Raw genomic sequence first — 20,980 nt, forward strand, 5'->3', positions numbered from 1 at the left:
AACGAGAAGATGGAGTTAGCGACCACTGCGGAGGAAGATCGGAGTGGCTCTCAATGCGTGAGCCCGAAGATTCCCTCACTGACCGAAGAGGACGCGCACTTAATACGGAGGGGGTGGCGGTGGTGTGGTGTGGTGTGGTGTGGGGAGGCAGGCCAGGAGGATGAGGAGGAGGGGGCTCGGGGGTGATGGGCAAGAGACAGAGAGAAAGACAAGGGGGGAGAGAGAGAGAGAGAGAGAGAGTGAGCGCGAGTCGCCGGAGGAGTGGCGGAGGAGGTCCAACGTCAAGCGGGGAAATGCATGACCAGTGAGTGAAATATTTTGCAAGTTGCAACCTGCTCGCATGGCTTGCACGGGACAGGTCGGCACACGCGCAAAAGCCAGTGCATGGCGGAGATGCAGGCTAAAGGATCCTCCTTGTCCGGAACATCGTTGTCTAAAAAAAAAAAGTCTGCATGCTTTATTTGATTTTATTCAGAAGTGATATATACTAAATTGCATCCACGAGGTGAGATGATGAATGCTTTTATAAAGAGTAGAGTCAACATTTTAGAGATGCCCAAACTAAACTAACGAGGGGGTGCAAAGCAATAGTTGGAGCTCATTTCATTTATGAGGGCGAACATTTTGGAGGCGCATCAATTTGTGATAGGGGACAAAATAAGATGTAATCAGGGTAACATTCTAGATATCAATCTTTTCCCAAATAATGGCTTTTGCCTCATTCGTGAGCACATCAGGAAAAACACATATCATTAGATTTTTTTTCCCCTTGCATGATGCATTATTGAAAAATAGATGGCTCTGTATTATTTCAACTATAATCTTTGTATTTGGGAGATTTGAAAGTTTTGCCGTAGAGCGTGACTGCCTCAGAAAGAAGATATGTGTGCCCCCAGCTTTATCAATTATAACAATTCACGGATATTATTACTAACGGCTAATGGCTACAAGCCCACAAAAACATCCAAATTAAACCAATTAGTTTTCAGAGGGCATCATTTTACAGCTTCCTAAATCTGACTTTCACCTTTTACCACACTTTCTGCTTCTGTTTTGCTTTAAAAAATCCTCAGTTCATCCTCACCTGCCACTTTCCACAATCTCCACCGCACGAACAGAGAGCACTCGGGGTTTGTCTCTATATGGAAATTGGGAACGCGCTGCTCAACATAAATCAGACTTTACAACGCCGTGTTGCAATGGAATCTTTCCCGGACACGCATGTTAAAGTTGTGCCCCCAAAAAAGCCATCATGCATTTTTTTCAGACAGTTTTTTGCCAAACTAAAACCATGTTTTTAGTGTTAGATGCCAGGAAAAGTTCAGCTGTTTAGTTGAGAAGAACAACATGTTAAGGTATAATTCCGAGATGTAGTCGCGTGTGTGTGTGTGTGTGTGTTGGGAGGGGGTTGGGGGGCTTTGATACTGAAAAGAGCGCAGAGACAACAGAGCATCAGACCGATGACGGTCACACGGGCGCCTTCCTCTGCACGCACGACAGCTCCGGGGAAATTGAGTAACTGGGGGCGCATTTCAATATATGGAAATGACCAGGGGGCCCCAGAGATAAATCAGCCCCACATAGACACCCCCCACCTCTTTCTAAGCTCTTCTTTGCACCTTCATTTTTTTCTCTCTTGGTCTCGGGGGTCGCTGCCTATATATTGTTTTGAAATATCCCCCAAAACACGAAGATATGCGAGTTTTAGGGGAGCTTAAATTAAAAGTTAAAATGGCAAATTAATTGTGTTAAAAAAAACTATCGTATTTAGGATCATGTCACATACACTTTTTTTTTTACATGTTTAGGTCCAAATAATCCATATTTGGTCCCCTTTTAACACAACTCTTGTCGAATAAGGTTAATGATAATACATTTAAAAACATGTACATGTGTGTTTAGCCCGAATACCACACTTTAGATGGTTTTGAGGTTTGAACATAACTCTATTATAATGACATTTATCCTATATATGGTTTGGAAAATAGCCTCAAGCAATGGGTTAAAGTTATATTTCCCTTCCATTTTCTTTCAGGTGCCGTCTTAATTTTTATGCAACGCTTCAAATCCCTATCACACCCAGTCTTTCGCTTTAGTAACGAATTTCCCTGTTCATGGCCACAAACACACACGTGCGCACATGCACTCGGGCACCACCAGCGCACCTCAATTTTCAGCTATCCTAAAAAGATTTGCAAAAATGGGGGCTGGGTGGATTTTACAGCCAACTATTATCACATTGTGGGATGTGCGCACACGTCGCTGCATCTGCCCGGTGGTATTAGATGAAATCAGGTGGGATTACGCAGCTATAGACCAAATTACCAGACCCCTACACTGCTACTTTAGCAGACCCCCACACTCCTACTGCAACTTCTGAGTCGAGGACATTCCCAGTTCCTTCACTCTCATTTGCAGGTTGCAATTGGACCTCTTTCTGATTTCAATTCATTTTTGAGACCCTTCAAAGCGACTTCCATCACAAAACGGACACATTAAAAAGAGCCTCTCGTTATCTTGCATGGGGGCCACTGAACATCACCCCCAAAGAATTGAAGACAACTAACTCTAGCTATTAAGTCCCAGGCCAACCTCATCACCACCATCCATCTGCCTCTAATGCACGGCCACGTTTATGGCCGCCGTTAGTTAAGTCGTTGTTAATTTTACACTAACTGGTTGTTATGAAGATGAATGACGAGGGGGAATGACACGCCTGGGACCTTTGTGTTGCGAGTATAGAGCCCACCACTGGAGCATACAGTTAAAGAGATCTATAAAGGCAGCAAAGTGTTTGCTCATGTTTAACACAGTGGGAATTAAATGGTGGCATACGGCTCAGATAATGTGAGGTGAGTCATTTAAGTTTAAAACACTTTTATATATATTTTTATTGTATATTAAATGGTGCATTTAATTGAATTTTTACGACCATGTCAGCTATTATATATATATATATATATATATATATATATATATATATATATATATATATATATATATATATATATATATATATATATATATATATATATATATATATATATATATATATATATATATATATATATATATATATATATATATATATATATATATATATATATATATATATATATATATATATATATATATATATATATATATATATATATATATATATATATATATATATATAATAGATTTATTATATACACACACTCAGACACACGTGTGTGTATCGATAAGTTATACTACTGTTAAAAAATACAGCAGTAGCTTCACTACTGTTACAGCTTATAACATCTGAAAACATGGACTGGTGTTCCCTCTAGCGGCCATATACCGGTGGTGTAAGAGAAGGGCGCTCCAGTCGTGCCGGGAGCATCGACCCGACATCAAGGGCCCTAAATTGAAGTTCCATCCTGTAATTAAGCGTCCAAAAACGTATTAAAACACTTAAAATACATGTGATATTTGAATGCACAAAATATGCTTTAACCCTTTTTTCAAGGATACATTTTCATTGAATGCAGCTCAAGACTTGGACATGAATCATATTTCCAGGTAAAGTATGGTATTAATACATAAATGTGACTTAAATGTTCTATTCGTGCAAAAGGCTCTGTTCATTTATTGCCAAAAATATAAAAATATGACAAAAATAACATTACACCTGTAGACATTTTGGTGATGATTACTCAATTGTACCCATCAGTGCATTTATTAATGTTATAATTCATAATAAATTAATAATATTTTCATTTATAGCATTAACATATATTATTAATAAAAATACAACATTTAAAAATCCTTCTTTGCAGAAGTCCCCAAAAACATTGTTTCTACATTTGAAATGCGGCTCATGGTATTACCTCAGAGAGCTTAGTGATAAATCATGTATTTTTAATGAATATCAATAGAAAGAACCCCCAAACCCCCCCAAAAGGCAGGAGCCAGGCTATCTAATTAGATTAAGCGGCGGTGCGGGGGAACAGCGCGGTAATGACGGCTGTATCACGGCCGCCACTTTCTAATGGGCTCTGAAGCAAACTAGGGGGCCTTTCAAACCATTAACACCAAGGGGGGAAATAACAAATCTAATCTGACATGACACCCTTCTGTTTCAGTCTGCCTCTTAACCAGAAAGCCTCCATTACTGGCAAAGTCCTTGCGTCTAATGCCATCTGACTCCCCGACTTGTGTGTTCATGTAGCACATCTCTAGAGACCAAGAGGACCTATTATTATCATAATTGACCAATTATAGGTTACACTCTTAATGTTTGTTTACACATCCACGTCCCCTAAAACAATTGCCAGTGCGACAAACAGTGGATTGGATTTTTGGGGGAAAAAAAATGGAGATATGTATACTGTAAATCAAAATTATAGCGAGGGAATAGGGTTCCAAATGATAACATGGGGATAATTATGACAGGTACAGGAGAGCTCCAAAAAGTTTTCTTGATGGAAGCTTAAACTGAATATAAGGAATAACTACATTTTCACAATTTAGTTCATCTACATTTGGAACGTTGCATATACTCAGATTGCAAAATGTGTATCCAAAATGATCGTTTTGCAAGTTAAAAACGCTGTTTTAATTATCCAGAAATATTCAGTGTTCAGAAATATTTCAAATCTTGCAACATATCTTTTCATCTGCACTTCTGAAAATAAAGCACGTATATAATGATGATGATAAAGAAAATAATGATGATGATGATGCATCGTATTTCTATACTACTGCCTTTCTGATAAATGTAAACCATTAATATAGTATATGCAAATTTGAAGTGTAATATGTAATTTTCCATATTGTAAATGTATAATGCTGAAAGTCATCAATAATATTTCCTCATATAAAATAGGACTCGCAAAAGTAGGCTATGAACACGATGTACAAAAAGATTCACACTAGGCCTTGCAAATATTTTTTTAAAATAAAATCCAAATGATCTATATACTGTTCCATAATCTTGTCTTATAATTACATTTTTATTTTTGGGAAATACATCCTATTTTATCATCAACAGTCCTTCAATAAATTTAATTACAATTTAGGTTTTGGTGGTTGCTGATTTTTCATTTGGAAACCCCAAATTTATACCACAAGGAAGCCACCTCAGGAAGAATATACAATTTCAACGATTATTGTATTTATTTCGAGCAAACACTCATGCATTCCTGTAGAAGAGTAACCACAAGATTTATTTCTAACATATTTATGGTCTGAGTGGCCTGGTTTTCTGCATTATTTAGTAGTAAATTGAATTAGTAATCATATATTGGTGCACATAACACAATGATTTTTTATTGTTGTTGCTGTTATGGCTGCAATGTATTTCTCCAAAGGTTTGTATTTTACAATCTAATAGGTGAGGAAATTGATAGTCACTTGAACCAGTGTAGTGTCTAGCAATCACACCGCGGGGTGGCAATAAAGAGCTTTTAAGCATCTTTTCAGCCTGGAACTTTAGAAGATGGAGGTCCAGAATGGGTGGAGGTGACATAGTGAGCCAATTTTTCATCTTACAAGCCATCAAGCTGTTCCCCTCTAGGAGACTGATGATTGCTCTGCCATAAAATTGCTGTCGAGGATGTTCACGGACTCACATGGCCGGTGATATCGGTAACTTCAGCTCCTTTGCATTGATTTTTTTCATCGTTATATTGTAAAGTGAATTCATTACCATGGAGATGTGAAAGTTTTCAAATTTATTGGGCAGAAAACATTTGAAGAATTACTACTTTGCCGTCTATGCCCTATGTTTTGTGGTGTTCATTTTCAAAGCAGGTGCTAAAATGGCAACCCTGAAACAATGTATAAGGGTATCACAGCTTCTTGATGCGTTCAAGAATCATGGCATACCTTGATTAGTATGCTGTGGTTGTTGACATGCTTTGCACAACAGGAGATGTAGTTTACATTTTGATGCTCTCAGGTACCTGATTTAAATCATTTGCAGTGAATTCCTGCTGGCTTTTTAATCACACTTTCTGGCAGCATACAAAGCTCCAATTAATATAACTATGATGACGGATTGAAATAAAGTGTTGTTATTTTCAGAGTTGACTTTTAATCAGTCAAAGAAAAGTTTCCGAAAACTCATCATTATTATTAGAAATTTTGCTCCAAAATTATCTTCAGTGCTGTATTTTAGGATAAAAATCTGTTAAAATCTCTGTTAAAAATTGTTAACTTGCCAAATTAGAAGGCCCAAATTCACACCCAGTACCTTTAAAAATATACATTGGTTTCTACAATGGAGAGCTATTCAAAAGTTGGCTCTCAAGACCTTCAAACCTTGACAGAGAAAATGACTTTTTATAGTTATTTACTTGTTTCACACCCAAGACATTTTACCTTTTATAGGGCAAATCCCCATTCTATTGATTTATAGAAATATCATCCATGCCACACAAAAGTTATGGCTTATATGACCCAAAGTTGTGGTTTATATGACCCAAAGTTATGTCTTATATGACCCAAAATGGCTAGACCACCAGGTTTTAGGAGGCTATGGCTGAAGGGAGTTACTCACTGTACAATTCCGGAAGCGACTTAAACAGCCCATTTAATAACAAGAGTTGCTAGATGGTAAAAATGAGGCATCTTGGGAAGAAAATATATCTTCTTCTGCACAGTCTTTTATTTGTAAATCATAAAAATGAACTCTTTGAATATAAAACATACATGTCAGTAGAGCCACATCTGTTATACAAACAAGAGCTGTTGCAGTGAACACTTCATCTTTCGTCTCACATCGGGGTTTTTGGGTTAGGGGAGCCATGAGCTGTAAACAATCAGTATTTGTGGGGCAATACTGACAAAGGAAAGTGCAGTCGGCCACACTGCCAAGACTTTCAACGCAAACATTTCCAACAGGGGTATGTGTAAAATTAGATTCTTCATTGGCTTTAGAAGTCTCGTCCAAACACATATGTCATAAACAAGAGGAGGGGAGTCCGTGAAATGAAAAACAAAGATTACCAAAGGCTTTCTACGCCTTTTTCTTAACTTGAAGTGGGGTAAGAAAGGCCCTCTACGCGCCCCCCTTGAGGCTCGCAGTACCGCTCAGCAGTTTCACCTAAGCACAAGGGTTGCGCATTCCTTTCTTCGTAAAAAACAAACTAAACAAAAAACAGGAATGTTTGTGTGTCACTGACATTTCTCTTGTTAATATCTTATTTGCTATATACAAGGTGTGCACGTGTGTTTTTGGAGACAGGCAGACACACTTTTTTTCTATATTCATATATATCTCTATCTTTATAATTTCTCTCAAACTTTTAAAAGTACTTCATATACATGAAACTGTTTTTTTTTTTTTTCTCCACACATTCTCTATTGGTCTGGAGCCCGACAAACTGACATTACGGTTACATCCTCATCATCACCGGGGTTTCAGTTATGCTGCATACTGCAAGAACAGCACTGTCATTCAACGGGCTGAAAAGGAAAAATAAAATTACAAAGAGAATTTAATGTAAAAAGAATTCCTGACATAGATATTTCAACCCAGATTGGAAGCTGTGGACTGGGTGAAGTAGCTCGTCCGCCCTCATCTGTCCGCTCGTGTCATTTGGGAGGGGGATGGCTTACTTTTCTCCATTTGTATTCATATTCAGTACAAGCAAACTGTACAAGAACATGCAACAGACAAGCTGGCCTAAAATTATGTGCAACTAACACCGTTATTTTTTTCCCTTTTTTTAAAAAAATAATTACTTCTACTTTTATTGACCTTTTATAAAATAGAACAAAAAAAAGAGAAGCAAATTAAAATAAAGTAACAAACTATTACATAGCGGGGGGCATTAGGACATGAAGTCTTAAAATCATGCTGCTTTCTTATACAATGTAAAAGGAAGTAGTGGGTGGAAATGCTTCTAATAAATAAAACTGATTGTGACCTTAGCTAAAAAAAAAAGACGTTTTTACCTAATGATACATTTCTAAATTTGATCTAAACAAAGAACTATGTAAAACAACCCAAAAATATACAAAGCACATGATACATTTGGCCTCTTTTTCATTTGTCTGGACAAAGAGCAAAACCTTTTCGTCTCCATCATAATAAAGGACTCAAGCTTTTGTTGTGCTTGCATTCATGTTGAACAAGTATAGGGGCGTGTGTTTGTGTGCGCAGGCTTCTTTAACATAAAGAGATGACAAAACCAATGCCAAACAACAGCCTCTCGTACTCCGCTTACACTTCCAATGTAACCTTGGCAATGCCAATCTAGTGCAGCCATTCATCTGTATGAAGGTGTGTCGGTTTGAAATCATTAGCAACTCCCCTAAGTGTTTATAGCGCTTCTGACTAGTGAAGGGCTTTGATCGGATACACAAAAATAGTTACATAAAAGCGATTTGCTAATCAAGGTGGACAAAAAATAAATAAAATCCAGCTCAGAGGAACATACAAAAGCAACGGTTTGCAAAGAAAAGGCTCAAGTAGATAAAGAAGGTGAGAGAAATGATTGTCAGACTCCCAAGTAAGCTTTGATTGGCTTGTTCTTTCCCGTCTTCTCCCTGCCTACCATTCTTCCTCCCTGTTAATCCATCTGGCTATTTATTAGTAGACCAAAGTTTTCTTGTCCCAGTGGCGACCTATGCTCCACATTGGTCCATTAGTTCCTCAATTTTGTCATTTAAGGGATTATGGACGCTTGACGTCATCACGGTCACTAAGACCGAACACCCGGGGGTGGTCCTGAGCTGTCCAATGATGTCTGAGACGCCAATCCCGTGAGTGGAGCTAGAGTGGGATCTACCAACGAAGAGGGTGGAAAGAGTTTGTACCATCCGATCACCGTGCTCGATAGGTCCAAATCTTCCAGTAAGATCTGTGCTACACCCATAAAACATTTGTGGTCCAATCTTCCATAGTCCCCCCACACTATCACCTATAGGAGAAAGTAGCAAAGTCACTACAGGGTAGTTTGTTGTAGGCAATAGGTGTCCGAACCAATTGTAGTGGGTACAGGTTTTCGTTCCAGCCCATGAAGAAGATACATTTTAACCAATCTGCTGTCTTAGAAGTGGTTACAGGTGTACTGCTTGTTTCAGTAGAAACCACATCAGTTATATGCTGGGTCATGTGGAAAGAAAACCTGAACACTATTGTGGAATAGTTTGGACACCCCTGGTGTGGGCAAAAGCACACATACAAAGAAGATGATTTCTAAACCATTAATGTACTATACTGTGGTACCTTGGCTTTTATTTGTGTGCAACTTAGATCCAATGCATATCCAATCAGTAGCTGAAATATAATTTGTGAATCTTTTATGAAAACTAAATAATAATCTATTGAACAACGTAAACAAGGATGGGATGAACGTAAATCGGGGGATAATATGTCAGTGAAATTTCAAAATGTGCAATACACAGAGGACATTCAATTTAAAATGCACTTATAAACAGGGTTTATGTTTAAATATAAAATAGTGCATCACTGCCTGCTGTTGGCCAATGTGAGTAATTACAATTGGATGTAATTTTGACTGTGATTCTTCGAGAGGAGGTTTTTTTTGGATCCTCTGGTAAATTAAAAAAAACACTTGATGAAAATTCTCGTTACTGGAAAATTAATGAGATATGGGCCCTATCATAAGCCAAGGTATCACTGTATTTGGAACATAGTTAAACAGAATAAAACAAACTACGACACAGACAAACACAGCACCAAAAGTTTGAAACAAAACAACGACGGGTCAAACTGAACAAACAAATTGATAGAATAAAAAAATATGTAACCGCAAAAAAGCTTTTTTTTAGCTACCTAAATTAGAAATTGTTCCGTTGGTTAAAAAAAAATATTTTTTGTAAATGAACATTATGGAAAAGGAGTAAATAAACTCTTGTTTCGACTTACTTTTTGTAAGTCATACTAATATGGACTCCCTTTATAATAGACACATTTTTAAGCAGAAATATTTACAGTAAAGTAACCGAACTTTTTGAGTCTGCTGATGGACAAATATTTGTGAGTGTACTGCAGATATGAATTTCTGACCAAAGAGTTGAAATTTCCTGGAATACATTAATTTTATGTACCTATCACTAAAAGAGAATATTTACACAAGCAAGGAGGGAACCTAAGGGGACAAAGGAGTGGTGCCAATGAGACAATGTTGACAGTACACAGATGAAAACATAAAACAAAAAACACAAACCACAGTCCAACAGAAAATCTAGGGACTGTTGAGAATGAAAAAAGAAGATATGATTTTCAAAGTCTTCATTGAAAAAAAGAAGTACAATTTCTTGAACAATGTGGCAATGTCTTTCCCAATTTTAAAGGAGCACTGTGAAAGATTTGCACTTGAATTATTCATTATTTTCAATAGACACTAAAGAAATAGCTCTATTTTTTTATTATAGTATGTAGTACTTTACATATGTTGTGGACTACACATGCCGCATGTTGCAGACATTAATGTGTATCTTCTTAACCTGTCTTTTCAGATTATTGTATGATAACTCAGTGCTTATCTGGCAACCTAAAGAGGCAGGGAAGTTTTGCGCTTCAATATTTTGATCTTGGTTGGAGTACCATTGTTAGCCAACCAGTCTTAAATATTGCTCCTTTAAATCTACAATGAGAAATTATTCCAATCCAAACCCTACACACACATACATGCACGCAAAGACACTATAGAGATTACCTGAAGCACCCTGCCCTGGGGACTCTCGTCAAATAGCAGATGCTGCTGGTACAGAGGCTCCAGGGTCTTTCGTGCAATCTTAGTTTTCTTTTTGGCTTTACAAGTTCCATTATCCAGCAGGTACACCTTGACATAGGGAGCTGTTGATGAAGAGATGGGGTTAGAGAGATTTTTAAAAATGGGGGATAAAAGCATGAAATTGTAGAAAATGTGAGTATGGTAATGTGCTGAAAGATAGGGGTGTTGCAATGAAGAATCTTGGCAACCTGGGAGGGATTTGGAGCCTTGTTTGGGGGTAAGGCCTCGTGCCCTGATCACCTCCACCTCCAACTGTCCTTTCTTATCCATCAAACCAATTTGAACATCACCTGTAAATGTGGAAAAACATGGACAATCCTCGGTAAAACACAAGCGCATATGTTCAAAGTATCTTCTATTGGGGAATTGGACTCAATTTTTCTTACCCATTGCAGGTGTTGCCAGTGTTTGTCGCCCAACCAGCTGACCGGGTCCCAAACCGCCCAAAAAGTCGCTAAACTGGCTGTCAACACCCAACCTCCTCCCTGAGAAGATAAGACTGATACATATAGACAGGTATGAGTCAAAGTTCAACATGTATTGGGTTATGTATGAATAAATATAATATGAAGTCATGTACTTACTTTCCCTCAGAGCTGTAACTGTTCATGCTGCCATCAGTGGATTCTCGACTGGCCTGACGGTTCATGGTTGAGCCTCCTCTTGGGTACTCCACTGCCATCCCAGTTTCCACACTCCTTTGGATACTACTGCTTCCGGCTTTGGCCACCTTCTTATTCGTTGACGTCTCTGCAGAAAACAAGAAAATGGTTTCTTTTCCACTATTTCACATGTGTCATTCTGAGTGAGTAAAGTGTCATCTCAAAAGTTTAATAGATTGTATGGAAAGTACAGTAGTTTTAACATGAATACTTTTTTTTTTTAATTTGGATATTAAGGGAGGATATGTTCAGCAAGCTTGATAATAGGACCCTCTATGACAGGGGTCGGGAACCTTTTTGAAAGAGAGAGCCTAAAACAATTCCTATTTTCAAAAGTTATTAATTATGAGCCATATTCACTATTTCAAAGTTAAAATACATGAAATTTTGCAGTCATTTTATCACTTTCATGTGGCTCCCGAGCCATAGGTTCCCTACTCCTGGTGTGGGGGGATGGTGTGGGGGTTGGTATGGGTGGGTGGGTTTGAACTTTGCACTTTGATAGCCCACGTTTGAAATAGGTAAAAAAAAAAGTCTTAAACTGGCTTTTGACAGTTTATACCAGGCATGGGATGGTTTTGCATAGGTGAAAAAGTTGAATTGATGGGGGTTGGGATGGTGTGGGCGTTTTTTTTTTTTTTGCCATCAAGCAACAGGGGTTGGGCCAAAGAAGCACCTGAAGCCGATCCACTGATTGCACTTGCAGGACACTAGTATTGTGGTAAGCTTTGCTCTTTATGAAAACCAATATTTTCTGTAATAGTTTGAAATGAAAGCCTAGTCTAATGAGATGTTATGCCTTTATATAAAATTAAAAATATATATTGTCATCATACACAGCTGCATATAATGAAATGGGTGAAATATCATTCAACAAAGGTGCTCTTAAATGGGTCAAAATGGTCAAAAGTTTGCACTTCTATAGCTCATGTTTGAAATAGGTGTAAAAATAGACTTGAACTGCCTCTTGACAGTTAATACCAGGGAGGGGATGGTTTTGCAGAGGTGAAAAAGGCACATACATAGGTGAAAAAGTTGAGTGCACTTGCAGGACACTAGTATTGTGGAAAGATTTGCTCATCATGAAAAGCTACATTCTGTGGAATAGTTTGAAATGAAAGCCTGGTCTAATGAGATTCTCTATTTAATTCTACACTCTCTGTCTAATTTGTTTACCTTTCTGTCTGTCCACCACCTTACCAGCCGCCTCTGAAATAACACATACAAAACAAATAAACAACCACTAAAACCAAAGCACTAAAAACACAGATAAACGTGCTTGAATGTTTGCTCGTCTTACATTCTAAAGACAACAGGTATAGTATATGTAGTGCACGAATGTAAGAGAACAGAGCGCATCACGGGCCGTGGAAGATGTTAGTGGCCGGTACTAATGTGTTCTATTGAAGAATATTTTAAACCTGCATGCATCATCGGTGTGGTCTTGTTAGGAAAGTTTACACTACAAAGTATCAGTATTGATACAACTGTAATAATATATTGAGAGTAAAAGCAACAGAAAACACCAAAAAACTGTACAAACTAAATAAAGACAGATAAATAACAGGTACGCAGGACTTAAGCACCAATTTTGGACTGTTGGTTAAAGATGTTTTGGGGTTGTCTCTGACCTGTCTGGCTGAGTTGCGAGGTACTCCGACTCCGCCTCGATGGCAGAATGGCAACAACACGTTGGCTGAGGCTGGAACGTCGCTTTTTGATCCCACTTCCCAAGCTCCCCAGGGCGGTGTCAGATTGGCTGCCATCTGCATGTTCCATGCCATATATCTCGCCACTCACACTGGTGCTCTTCATGATGTGGCGACCCGTCGCACGCATGGCTCGACTGATTGATTTTTACAAAATCCATCACATCAGACAATTGCAAGAATGAATTATCCACAGAGGCAAGCGTCATAAAAGTGACGGGCAACAGATGCTTGAAAAGAAGACGCTTTGTATAATGTATGTACCTGAAGCGTCCTCTGGGTCTCTCTGACTGGATGGACATGTAGCTGGTGCTACTAATCCGGGAGGCACTGCTGGTTCGAGAGATGGCTGATACGTCACTGACATCACTGTCTGATGACTTATGGGAGGCATTCTCACTACTCGCCCTGTGGTCCTTGAAGAGCTACAGTAAAGATACATCATACAAATGATGATAGTGTGTAGTGGTTAACAGAATGAAATTCATTCCATCATTATTGAATACCCTTAGGTGAGAATGAATATGTGTGGGAATGCATGGCTGTCACTGTGTGCTCAAAAATGGATGAGTGACACAGTTCTAACTTTTTGGAATAATCAGTGAACTTCCCATATGTTATGGCTGTCCAGGGTAGTGTTAAACCTTTGTATGGAACCCGTTTAATTCATTAGTTGCTAGTGACGAAGCCAGACGTCCAATCTATTGAAAGATGAGCACTCACAGATAGTCCTCTGTTTTAAAAATAGAATTGGACATCTATCATTGTCAGTGGTAGGCAATGATTCAAATATTCTGACATTTAAAAATAACTTTAGTGTGACATCATTATTGGGATCTATAACCAAAATGTTTCTTCTGTTTTCAATAATTTTAGGTTTAACAATTTAGTTTTAATTAACATCTGATTCATTCACAATTGTAGTGTTTAGGGCCTAAACTCAGTCAATTTTTAAACTGCACATTTTCATACCTGTGTATATCCTACAGTATCCCTAGTCATATAATAATAAACCTTAGGCCAACTCACGTAAACCTGCACCTGCCAAGAAAACTTCAAACCCACCTCTCGTTTGTTCTTTAGGGCTCTATCCAGGTCCTGCTGGCTGGAGCTACTGGCAGCTGACATCCGGTTTGAGTGAACTCTCATTTGGAGTTGACGGACTCGCTCCTCTGCTACCAGGGCTGGACACAAGCACAACAAAAGTCTAAAATTAGATCACTGAGGTGAGCTTTTGTATTGTGCAAGATGTCTACCAGATGGATTTTATGACATTATTTTTGCCATTCTAACTGGTCATTTCTTATTTGGTCTGTGCTACTAGACCATATACCATTTGGTAGAAGGCATGCATAAACATGTTACTGTATACCTTGTTCTACACTGTTGCTCTTGGGGGGGAGTTGTGGGAGCTGCCTCACTTTACGAGATGAAGAGGATGCCAGTGAAGAGGATAGAGGTGTAGCACCTTGGTGGTGGCCCCTATTATTAAATTACAGATAAAAGGGGGAACAGAGGAAGAGATCATTTGAGAGGCAACAAAATACACTGAATCTAAAACATCTTGCTCTGGAAAATTGAACACTCGTTTAAAAAAAAGTATACTAAATATCACTTGAAACAATAACAACAAAACATTGAGGGAAGAAGTGGGGAAACACATAAGTTGTAGGGAAAGCAAGAGGTGATTGGTCATAAAATTGAGGAAAAATATAACACTGAATTGTTTACAGTAGTGTACAGCCACTATGTGACAGACAGAGCGTATACAAAGCAGACAAAAACATTGAAAAGTAAGTAATAGTGAAAAGGTTTGGGATTAATTTGTCAAAATAAAATACAACATGGTGTCAAACAACTTCATTGTAGTACAGTGAAAAATTAATTTGTTCCATGTAGTTGACCAGTCTAATCAGCTTGAATGGGCTAGTTTATCAATGACCATCATGATGATGACCCATCTCTACACTTAGTGCCATACAGAGTTCGAAACCAAACTGCCCACTAGGTCTTAGACAAAAAGCACATAGAAGCTGCAAATGCAATTCTCACAACAAGACCAACAACTAAACAGAAAAATGATTTATCATTGCAAGAAGCAAATGCAACAGTGCAGCATTTAACACCAAAGCAGCCCAAGCTGTACTACAAGTTCGAAAAATAGTGCTAACAGAAGATTAGAAGGGGAGGGAACAATACAAACCCAGCAAGACAATATCCACAATGTCCACAACCAGAAATGTGATCAACGACCACCAATATTGGCAAAGAGACCAGAAACACACACAAAAGCACAACTTTTGCACAATGTGAGTGACAATCAGTGTGGAACTTGTCATTTTACTGACTTGCAATTCTAACAAGTTCCACTTTGTATGCCACAGTCACTGTGTCAAAGTCATAACCACAGAGTACCTGAGATTTAGCATAAGAGAGAGCCTGCAAAATAATAGCATAATCTCATCCTATGAGTTCAAATACACAAACACTCTTACACACAGGTACATCTTGACACCTGATTACTCCTGGAGAAAATTGACTTGAACCCAGATGTTGAAATTTGAAAGATAAAAACAGAATAATGGTGGGTGAAATAAATATGTAGCTGATAAATTAGCAGGATATCAATTGCTTTGTATTGGTACTCAGTGGTATCAAGGCTCAAGAGTCAAAAACAGAGGCCACGTGTCCACAACAGGATACCTGTCATCTTCGGGGGAAGCATGCTGGATAAAAATCCTGGGACTGGGAGGACGTCTCCGGGGCAGTGAATTGGACATTGATTTTCTATGACGTACACAGGGAAAAATATAACTTGACTGAAAAAATGGATTATAGTTTTTGCCTAATATTTGTATTTCTAAATATAGAGTGCCATCTATCTAATGGAATTTTGCCACGCCACTAGCACTTAAAATAGAATCAAACAAAAAAAGGAGTCCCATAAAGTGTCATAGGTAGAGGTTGGTGGAAGATTATTGCATATATTAATTTAAGACTATATTTAATATTTTACAAATCCTTGTTGCTTGCATTGATGTTAAAAGGCATAATTTTTTAATCTTTTGAAAAACACAAGGGTGGGTACAGCATAATATTGTAGTGATTAAACTTCATTTACATCACTTTTCAGATCAGTTTGTGGAATATTTCTATTTTACTACTTTGAAACACCACTAGCACTCAACTATTGTTCATCTTTTATACTGCGGGATGAGGCACTCAATACATGGTTATGATGTAAACATGAAACATCCGAGTTAACACTGTGGATACTTGACATGAAGATTATGTTGATTGTGGCAATACAGTCAAGATGCGCAATTCAGTCTCCAAAAGCAGAGAGATTATACTGGTTATGGTGACAGAGTGCAGAAAACCTAAATTACTTCATGTCAACCTCTGCTGAAAACTGAATTGAGAGGACATAAGTACGAAGAAGTGTGGGACTGGTGAAGTGTGGCAGAGCAAAAGGTGTGCCTCAAATAGAATTTTACCAGTTGCAGTTATTTAACAGAATCATTTAAATCATTTAAGGAATAAAGTTTAGTGTGGGTCAAGCAAAATATATACTATATACTAGTTGGTGCTTTTTTAATTAAATCAGAGGAGTGCAAGGGAGCAATGCCAAAGATTAGTGCAAAACTATAGGAGGATGGTGGATACAAAGCATGGTACCTTTCCAACTCAGGTGAGGGGACATGATTATCTGGAGTCAGACAGTTGGTGCTAGCACTCCTAACTCTTTCCAGAGACGGCTGAAGATCACTAGAGGCATCACAGCACAACATACCATCCAATGGGAGAGGAAGATGGAGAGGAGAGACAGGAAGTCAACCACAAAGAGAAAAACAATGGACAAACACAAAGTTAACTTGAAAAAACAAAAGTCTGGTTGGAGGGACAAAATGGTAAATCTAGGTAGTAGCACATGCCTGGGTTCAAGGCAAAATGATGTCATGTGGATGGATGGATGGAAATATTGATTTGACTAAAAGTAGGTAAACATTGTCTGTTGGTTATTCTTATTATTTCAGTAAAAAGTAACAAAGAGGAAAAAAGAATAGTACTGTAAAACAATATTTTAGTCACTCAGACTAAAATGACAAGAGTCGTACAGGAGTGCTCTCTTGTGGATAACATGGGGCATTGCAAAACAGTGTGTTAACACATTACCGATTTCAAATCAGTGTTTTGCAACATAATAATAATAATAATCACCATTATTAATGGGCAACTTTTCTGACAGAATTTCTACTATATACTGATGGTTATTTGCAATTACTGTGTCCTTTTTTTCTGCCTGTGATATTGTTGTTTCAGGTTAATATCATATTGAATACGACTATGTTCGACTATAACTGCTAAATTCTACTTCTTTTCATTCAGAAAAGGATACTGATCTTGGTGAGATTCAGTAATTCCAAATGATACCTTAAAACCTAAAGGGACTTTTTATGGAAAAACCACCGTACACATTGTGAATCCGAAACACACACACCTAGAAACAGAAAATATGGAATATGACATGAGTGAACAAGTTACCTGAAGTGGATGCACTCAGCACTTTTGCCTCGCATTGATTGGTGGATCATGATGACCGCGCTGTGGTAACCATGGGAACGGATGACACACGAGGAAATCAACGACAAAAAATACCAAGACAAGAGAGCAAAGGGAGAATCGAGTGAATTGGAATGAGAGGACGCTGTACACAAACACACAGACCAACACACACATTCACTAAAAACACATTACAGTGTAAAGCTTTACAAACAACTAATGAGTGGCCTTCTACACTGCACCATGGTCAAGAGTTAAGCCAACAATTTAAAAGTATACATTTGCTTATCAAAAGTGCAAAGAAACCCAACAATAACAAAACAGCGAGACAAAATACTAATAAAACCAAACTTTCACCAGCAGTGACATTCACTCGCGCCACACATTCCAGTGCTTTGCCATTTCCTAACACGGCATATACATTAAGGCAGTCAGGATTGCTCCAGATACAAGTATCACAATATAAATTCAAGAAGAGTACCTATCATCAAGGTATTGCTGATCTCTGTGGTGAACTCTACCAGAGTCATAGTAGCGGGTTGGAGAACGAGAATGCCTTGAGTGTGATAGCTCATCGTCCAAGCTCCTGAAAGTAATAATGAATGTATAAAAAAAACATGAAAATAAGTTAAGTCGCTGTTTTGGTCAAGTAATATTGCAGACAATACTTTGCTTGGATCATTTAGCTAATACTGTAAAAGCAGAGATGGCAGCACAATAATTTGCGGAGTAGTTGGCCATTTCATTAGGAGATGGGCTCAGTTTGTTGCTTTACTCCTTTCTCACACTGTCATGCACCACAGACTTTGCCTCACTTATAAAATGACCTCAACCTTAAGCCCTCGATTTAACACTTTTAGGATATAGTGAGGGAGGAAAAAAAATGTTTTTTTTTTCAAATTCAATTAACTTTTTATCCATCACTCCTATATATATATAGGAACAGAATGCAAAAAAAAAAAAAAAACATGATCGTTAATCATCTTCTCACCGCTGTGCAGGAACGTTGGCTGGTCGGGACCGCATACATCCCTTATCCTCACGGTGGGGGGATACTGAGCGGGAACGTATATGATGTGAGGGGGTCCTTTGCCGATCAGGCACCTCCAGAGTGGACGTTGGCTCTCGTTGCCGATCTCTACCACGTCCCTCAGCTGCTGGATATCAATAATGATGACACAATTGGTGAGTAAATGAACATTATTCAAAAAAAAATGGGAATCGATTATTTTTCATCTTGCAATTATAGAGTAAAATTTACTACACGGGCAAAGCAGGGGGAACTGGTAATGTTGTAGACTGGTACTTATTACAGTATCTACAGTACATACAAGTGAATCAGATCCAGATATAAGAATCTGATATATCTAATTGCTCTCTTTTATCATCTCTCGATAGTTTGCAGCAAAACTACAACGCCCAATAGAACTTTGAGTGCCATTTTCCCCAGTTGTTTTAAATATATATATTTTTAAATCATTTGTTTTTGCAGCAGAACATTGTCGAGAGATAAAAATGGAAATCAAAAGAGTGATCAGCCTTGAAGGCATATGTGCATCCTTGATGGGCTTTGTTTTGATCCCAAGGTCCCTGGCTTCATTTCCAACAATGAAATACCTCAAAGCCAGCAGTGGTCCACTAGTTTCTCTTTGAGCGGGTTTAGCATTTTTCCTTCCCATTTAGAACTAACTAGGCACACCAGATGGTTTGTTTTACAAAACAGTTATGTTCACAATTCCCTATGGGAAGGAGTTGATCTAAGGTGTTCCCAAAAAAGAAAAGAAAAAAAAACAGGGAACTTTTCAGAGAAATTTGGAAGGTGAGTACATGATGGTAAGTTTTTTTCATCACATTAATGAACAAATCTTGTACTATTCCGATCAAATTGCTCCCAGGTAAAATATCCATTCCTATTTCACTCAATCTCAATTTTTAACCATAACCACAATACAAATGTGATATGATGATATATTTCACATAGCTACTCTCATCACTTCAAATATCTGGACAGATGTACAGGAATATACTGGCATATCCTTTGATCATTGGACCATCACCATAGTAAGGTAGACAGTTATCATGATTTATATAGTGTAGTTTTTAGTGTATACTGTTCAAGCAGTCAACAAACCGTAATTATACTACTATTACATAGTAGTGTTGTGCTTGAGACCAAAACTATTTCGAGACCAGGACGCACAAGACCAAGACTTTTGTGGGTTAAAGGCAAGACAAAACGAAAACAAGCAAATACCAAGACCAAGTTATTACATTTAGCATCCTTTGTCCAAATATAAATTTATCGTAACTTCAAAACATTGAAAAAACATATATATATATATATATATATAAAATTATATTTTTGTTTTACTCAATGGCAGCCATTGACAACAGAAAAAAACGCCCAATCCTTTTGAATTTCAAATGAATTGGACCTCTACTAGTGATAAACTAATTTCCAATCACAGCAGAGGGATGAAAAGTAAGAGTAAAAATTAAAAGACTTAACTACACTATGAACGTAAATGTTAGGCAGGATCAGCATACAGTCTACAACATTGCAGTCTATTTAGTTGTGTGCCCAATTTATGTGCCATAAAATTGTGTGACATTTCATTCCAATAAAAAAAAGTCAAAACATTTCATAGTATGAGGAAACAATCCCCACCCACCTTTAGAAACTACTGCTGTACCCTCAAATTCAGGCTCTGTTACACGCTGAGAACCTACATACACAAAGGCACACAAACACAAATGGGCATGCACATATTGTTGCACACAAAGTATTAAGGGAGGAAATTTAAAAGTTAAACATTAACATCGACAGACAGTATATAATACAGATACACACAAAACATTTGACGGAGTATAATAATAAGACATAATAATCATAAAAACTTACAACGACGCAAGTACAGGTATAGAAACAACAATACTACTTACGCTGTAGCTTCCGGCCAGGGTTGTCTGTATGTATGTGTCGACGAGGCAGATATGGTGAGGGTCGGGGGAGCGGTATGGATGAGATGTCATGTGTTTGGAGAGGATACCAGTGTGGCTTGTCATCCAGCAAGGCTGTCTCCAGCTCTATAAGGATCTATCAAGGCAAGGTTTTCACTCGAAATTATATATCATTAATTGTGTAAATGTGGGTGTTTTACATTGAATAAGTTCAATAACAACTGTCCATAAACATCTCACATCTATTCTACATGCTGACATAAAAGAATACAGGCAAATAATAATGTTTAGGGATGTCCCTGATCTAATGTTATGATCGGAAATCAGACACGATCAAAAAACTTTTAAC

The 20,980-nt window shown here is 37.9% G+C and overlaps 1 protein-coding gene and 1 long non-coding RNA gene across 8 annotated transcripts in view; one reads left to right on the forward strand and one right to left on the reverse strand.

The window, feature by feature from the left end:
- Positions 1-6,612: 6,612 nt before the first annotated feature.
- rims1a (regulating synaptic membrane exocytosis 1a) overlaps positions 6,613-20,980 on the reverse strand; it is a 31,211-nt gene continuing 16,843 nt past the window's right edge. The window contains exons 15-31 of one of the 7 annotated variants that reach the window (XM_077730389.1): positions 20,614-20,767; positions 20,343-20,396; positions 18,662-18,824; positions 18,152-18,256; positions 17,653-17,712; positions 16,786-16,875; positions 15,811-15,894; positions 14,480-14,589; positions 14,173-14,291; positions 13,372-13,532; positions 13,030-13,244; positions 12,575-12,607; positions 11,321-11,486; positions 11,123-11,235; positions 10,925-11,026; positions 10,659-10,798; positions 6,613-8,894 (exon numbers count right to left, since the gene is read on the reverse strand). In XM_077730389.1, the coding sequence (XP_077586515.1) occupies positions 8,676-8,894; positions 10,659-10,798; positions 10,925-11,026; positions 11,123-11,235; positions 11,321-11,486; positions 12,575-12,607; positions 13,030-13,244; positions 13,372-13,532; positions 14,173-14,291; positions 14,480-14,589; positions 15,811-15,894; positions 16,786-16,875; positions 17,653-17,712; positions 18,152-18,256; positions 18,662-18,824; positions 20,343-20,396; positions 20,614-20,767 (2,088 nt within the window). In that variant the 3' untranslated portion in view covers positions 6,613-8,675. Of the gene's footprint in view, positions 8,895-10,658; positions 10,799-10,924; positions 11,027-11,122; positions 11,236-11,320; positions 11,487-12,574; positions 12,608-13,029; positions 13,245-13,371; positions 13,533-14,172; positions 14,292-14,479; positions 14,590-15,810; positions 15,895-16,785; positions 16,876-17,652; positions 17,713-18,151; positions 18,257-18,661; positions 19,379-20,342; positions 20,397-20,613; positions 20,768-20,980 lie in introns of those variants that run through there. The other 6 variants (XM_077730383.1, XM_077730384.1, XM_077730385.1 and 3 more) reach the window with 6 other exon arrangements.
- On the forward strand, positions 12,033-19,058 carry LOC144205798 (uncharacterized). Its single transcript, XR_013328229.1, has 3 exons — positions 12,033-12,119; positions 14,191-14,333; positions 18,672-19,058. It is a non-coding gene; the product is annotated as an uncharacterized LOC144205798 (long non-coding RNA).

This window comes from Stigmatopora nigra, chromosome 12, assembly GCF_051989575.1.
Source record: "Stigmatopora nigra isolate UIUO_SnigA chromosome 12, RoL_Snig_1.1, whole genome shotgun sequence".
Taxonomy (NCBI): domain Eukaryota; kingdom Metazoa; phylum Chordata; class Actinopteri; order Syngnathiformes; family Syngnathidae; genus Stigmatopora; species Stigmatopora nigra.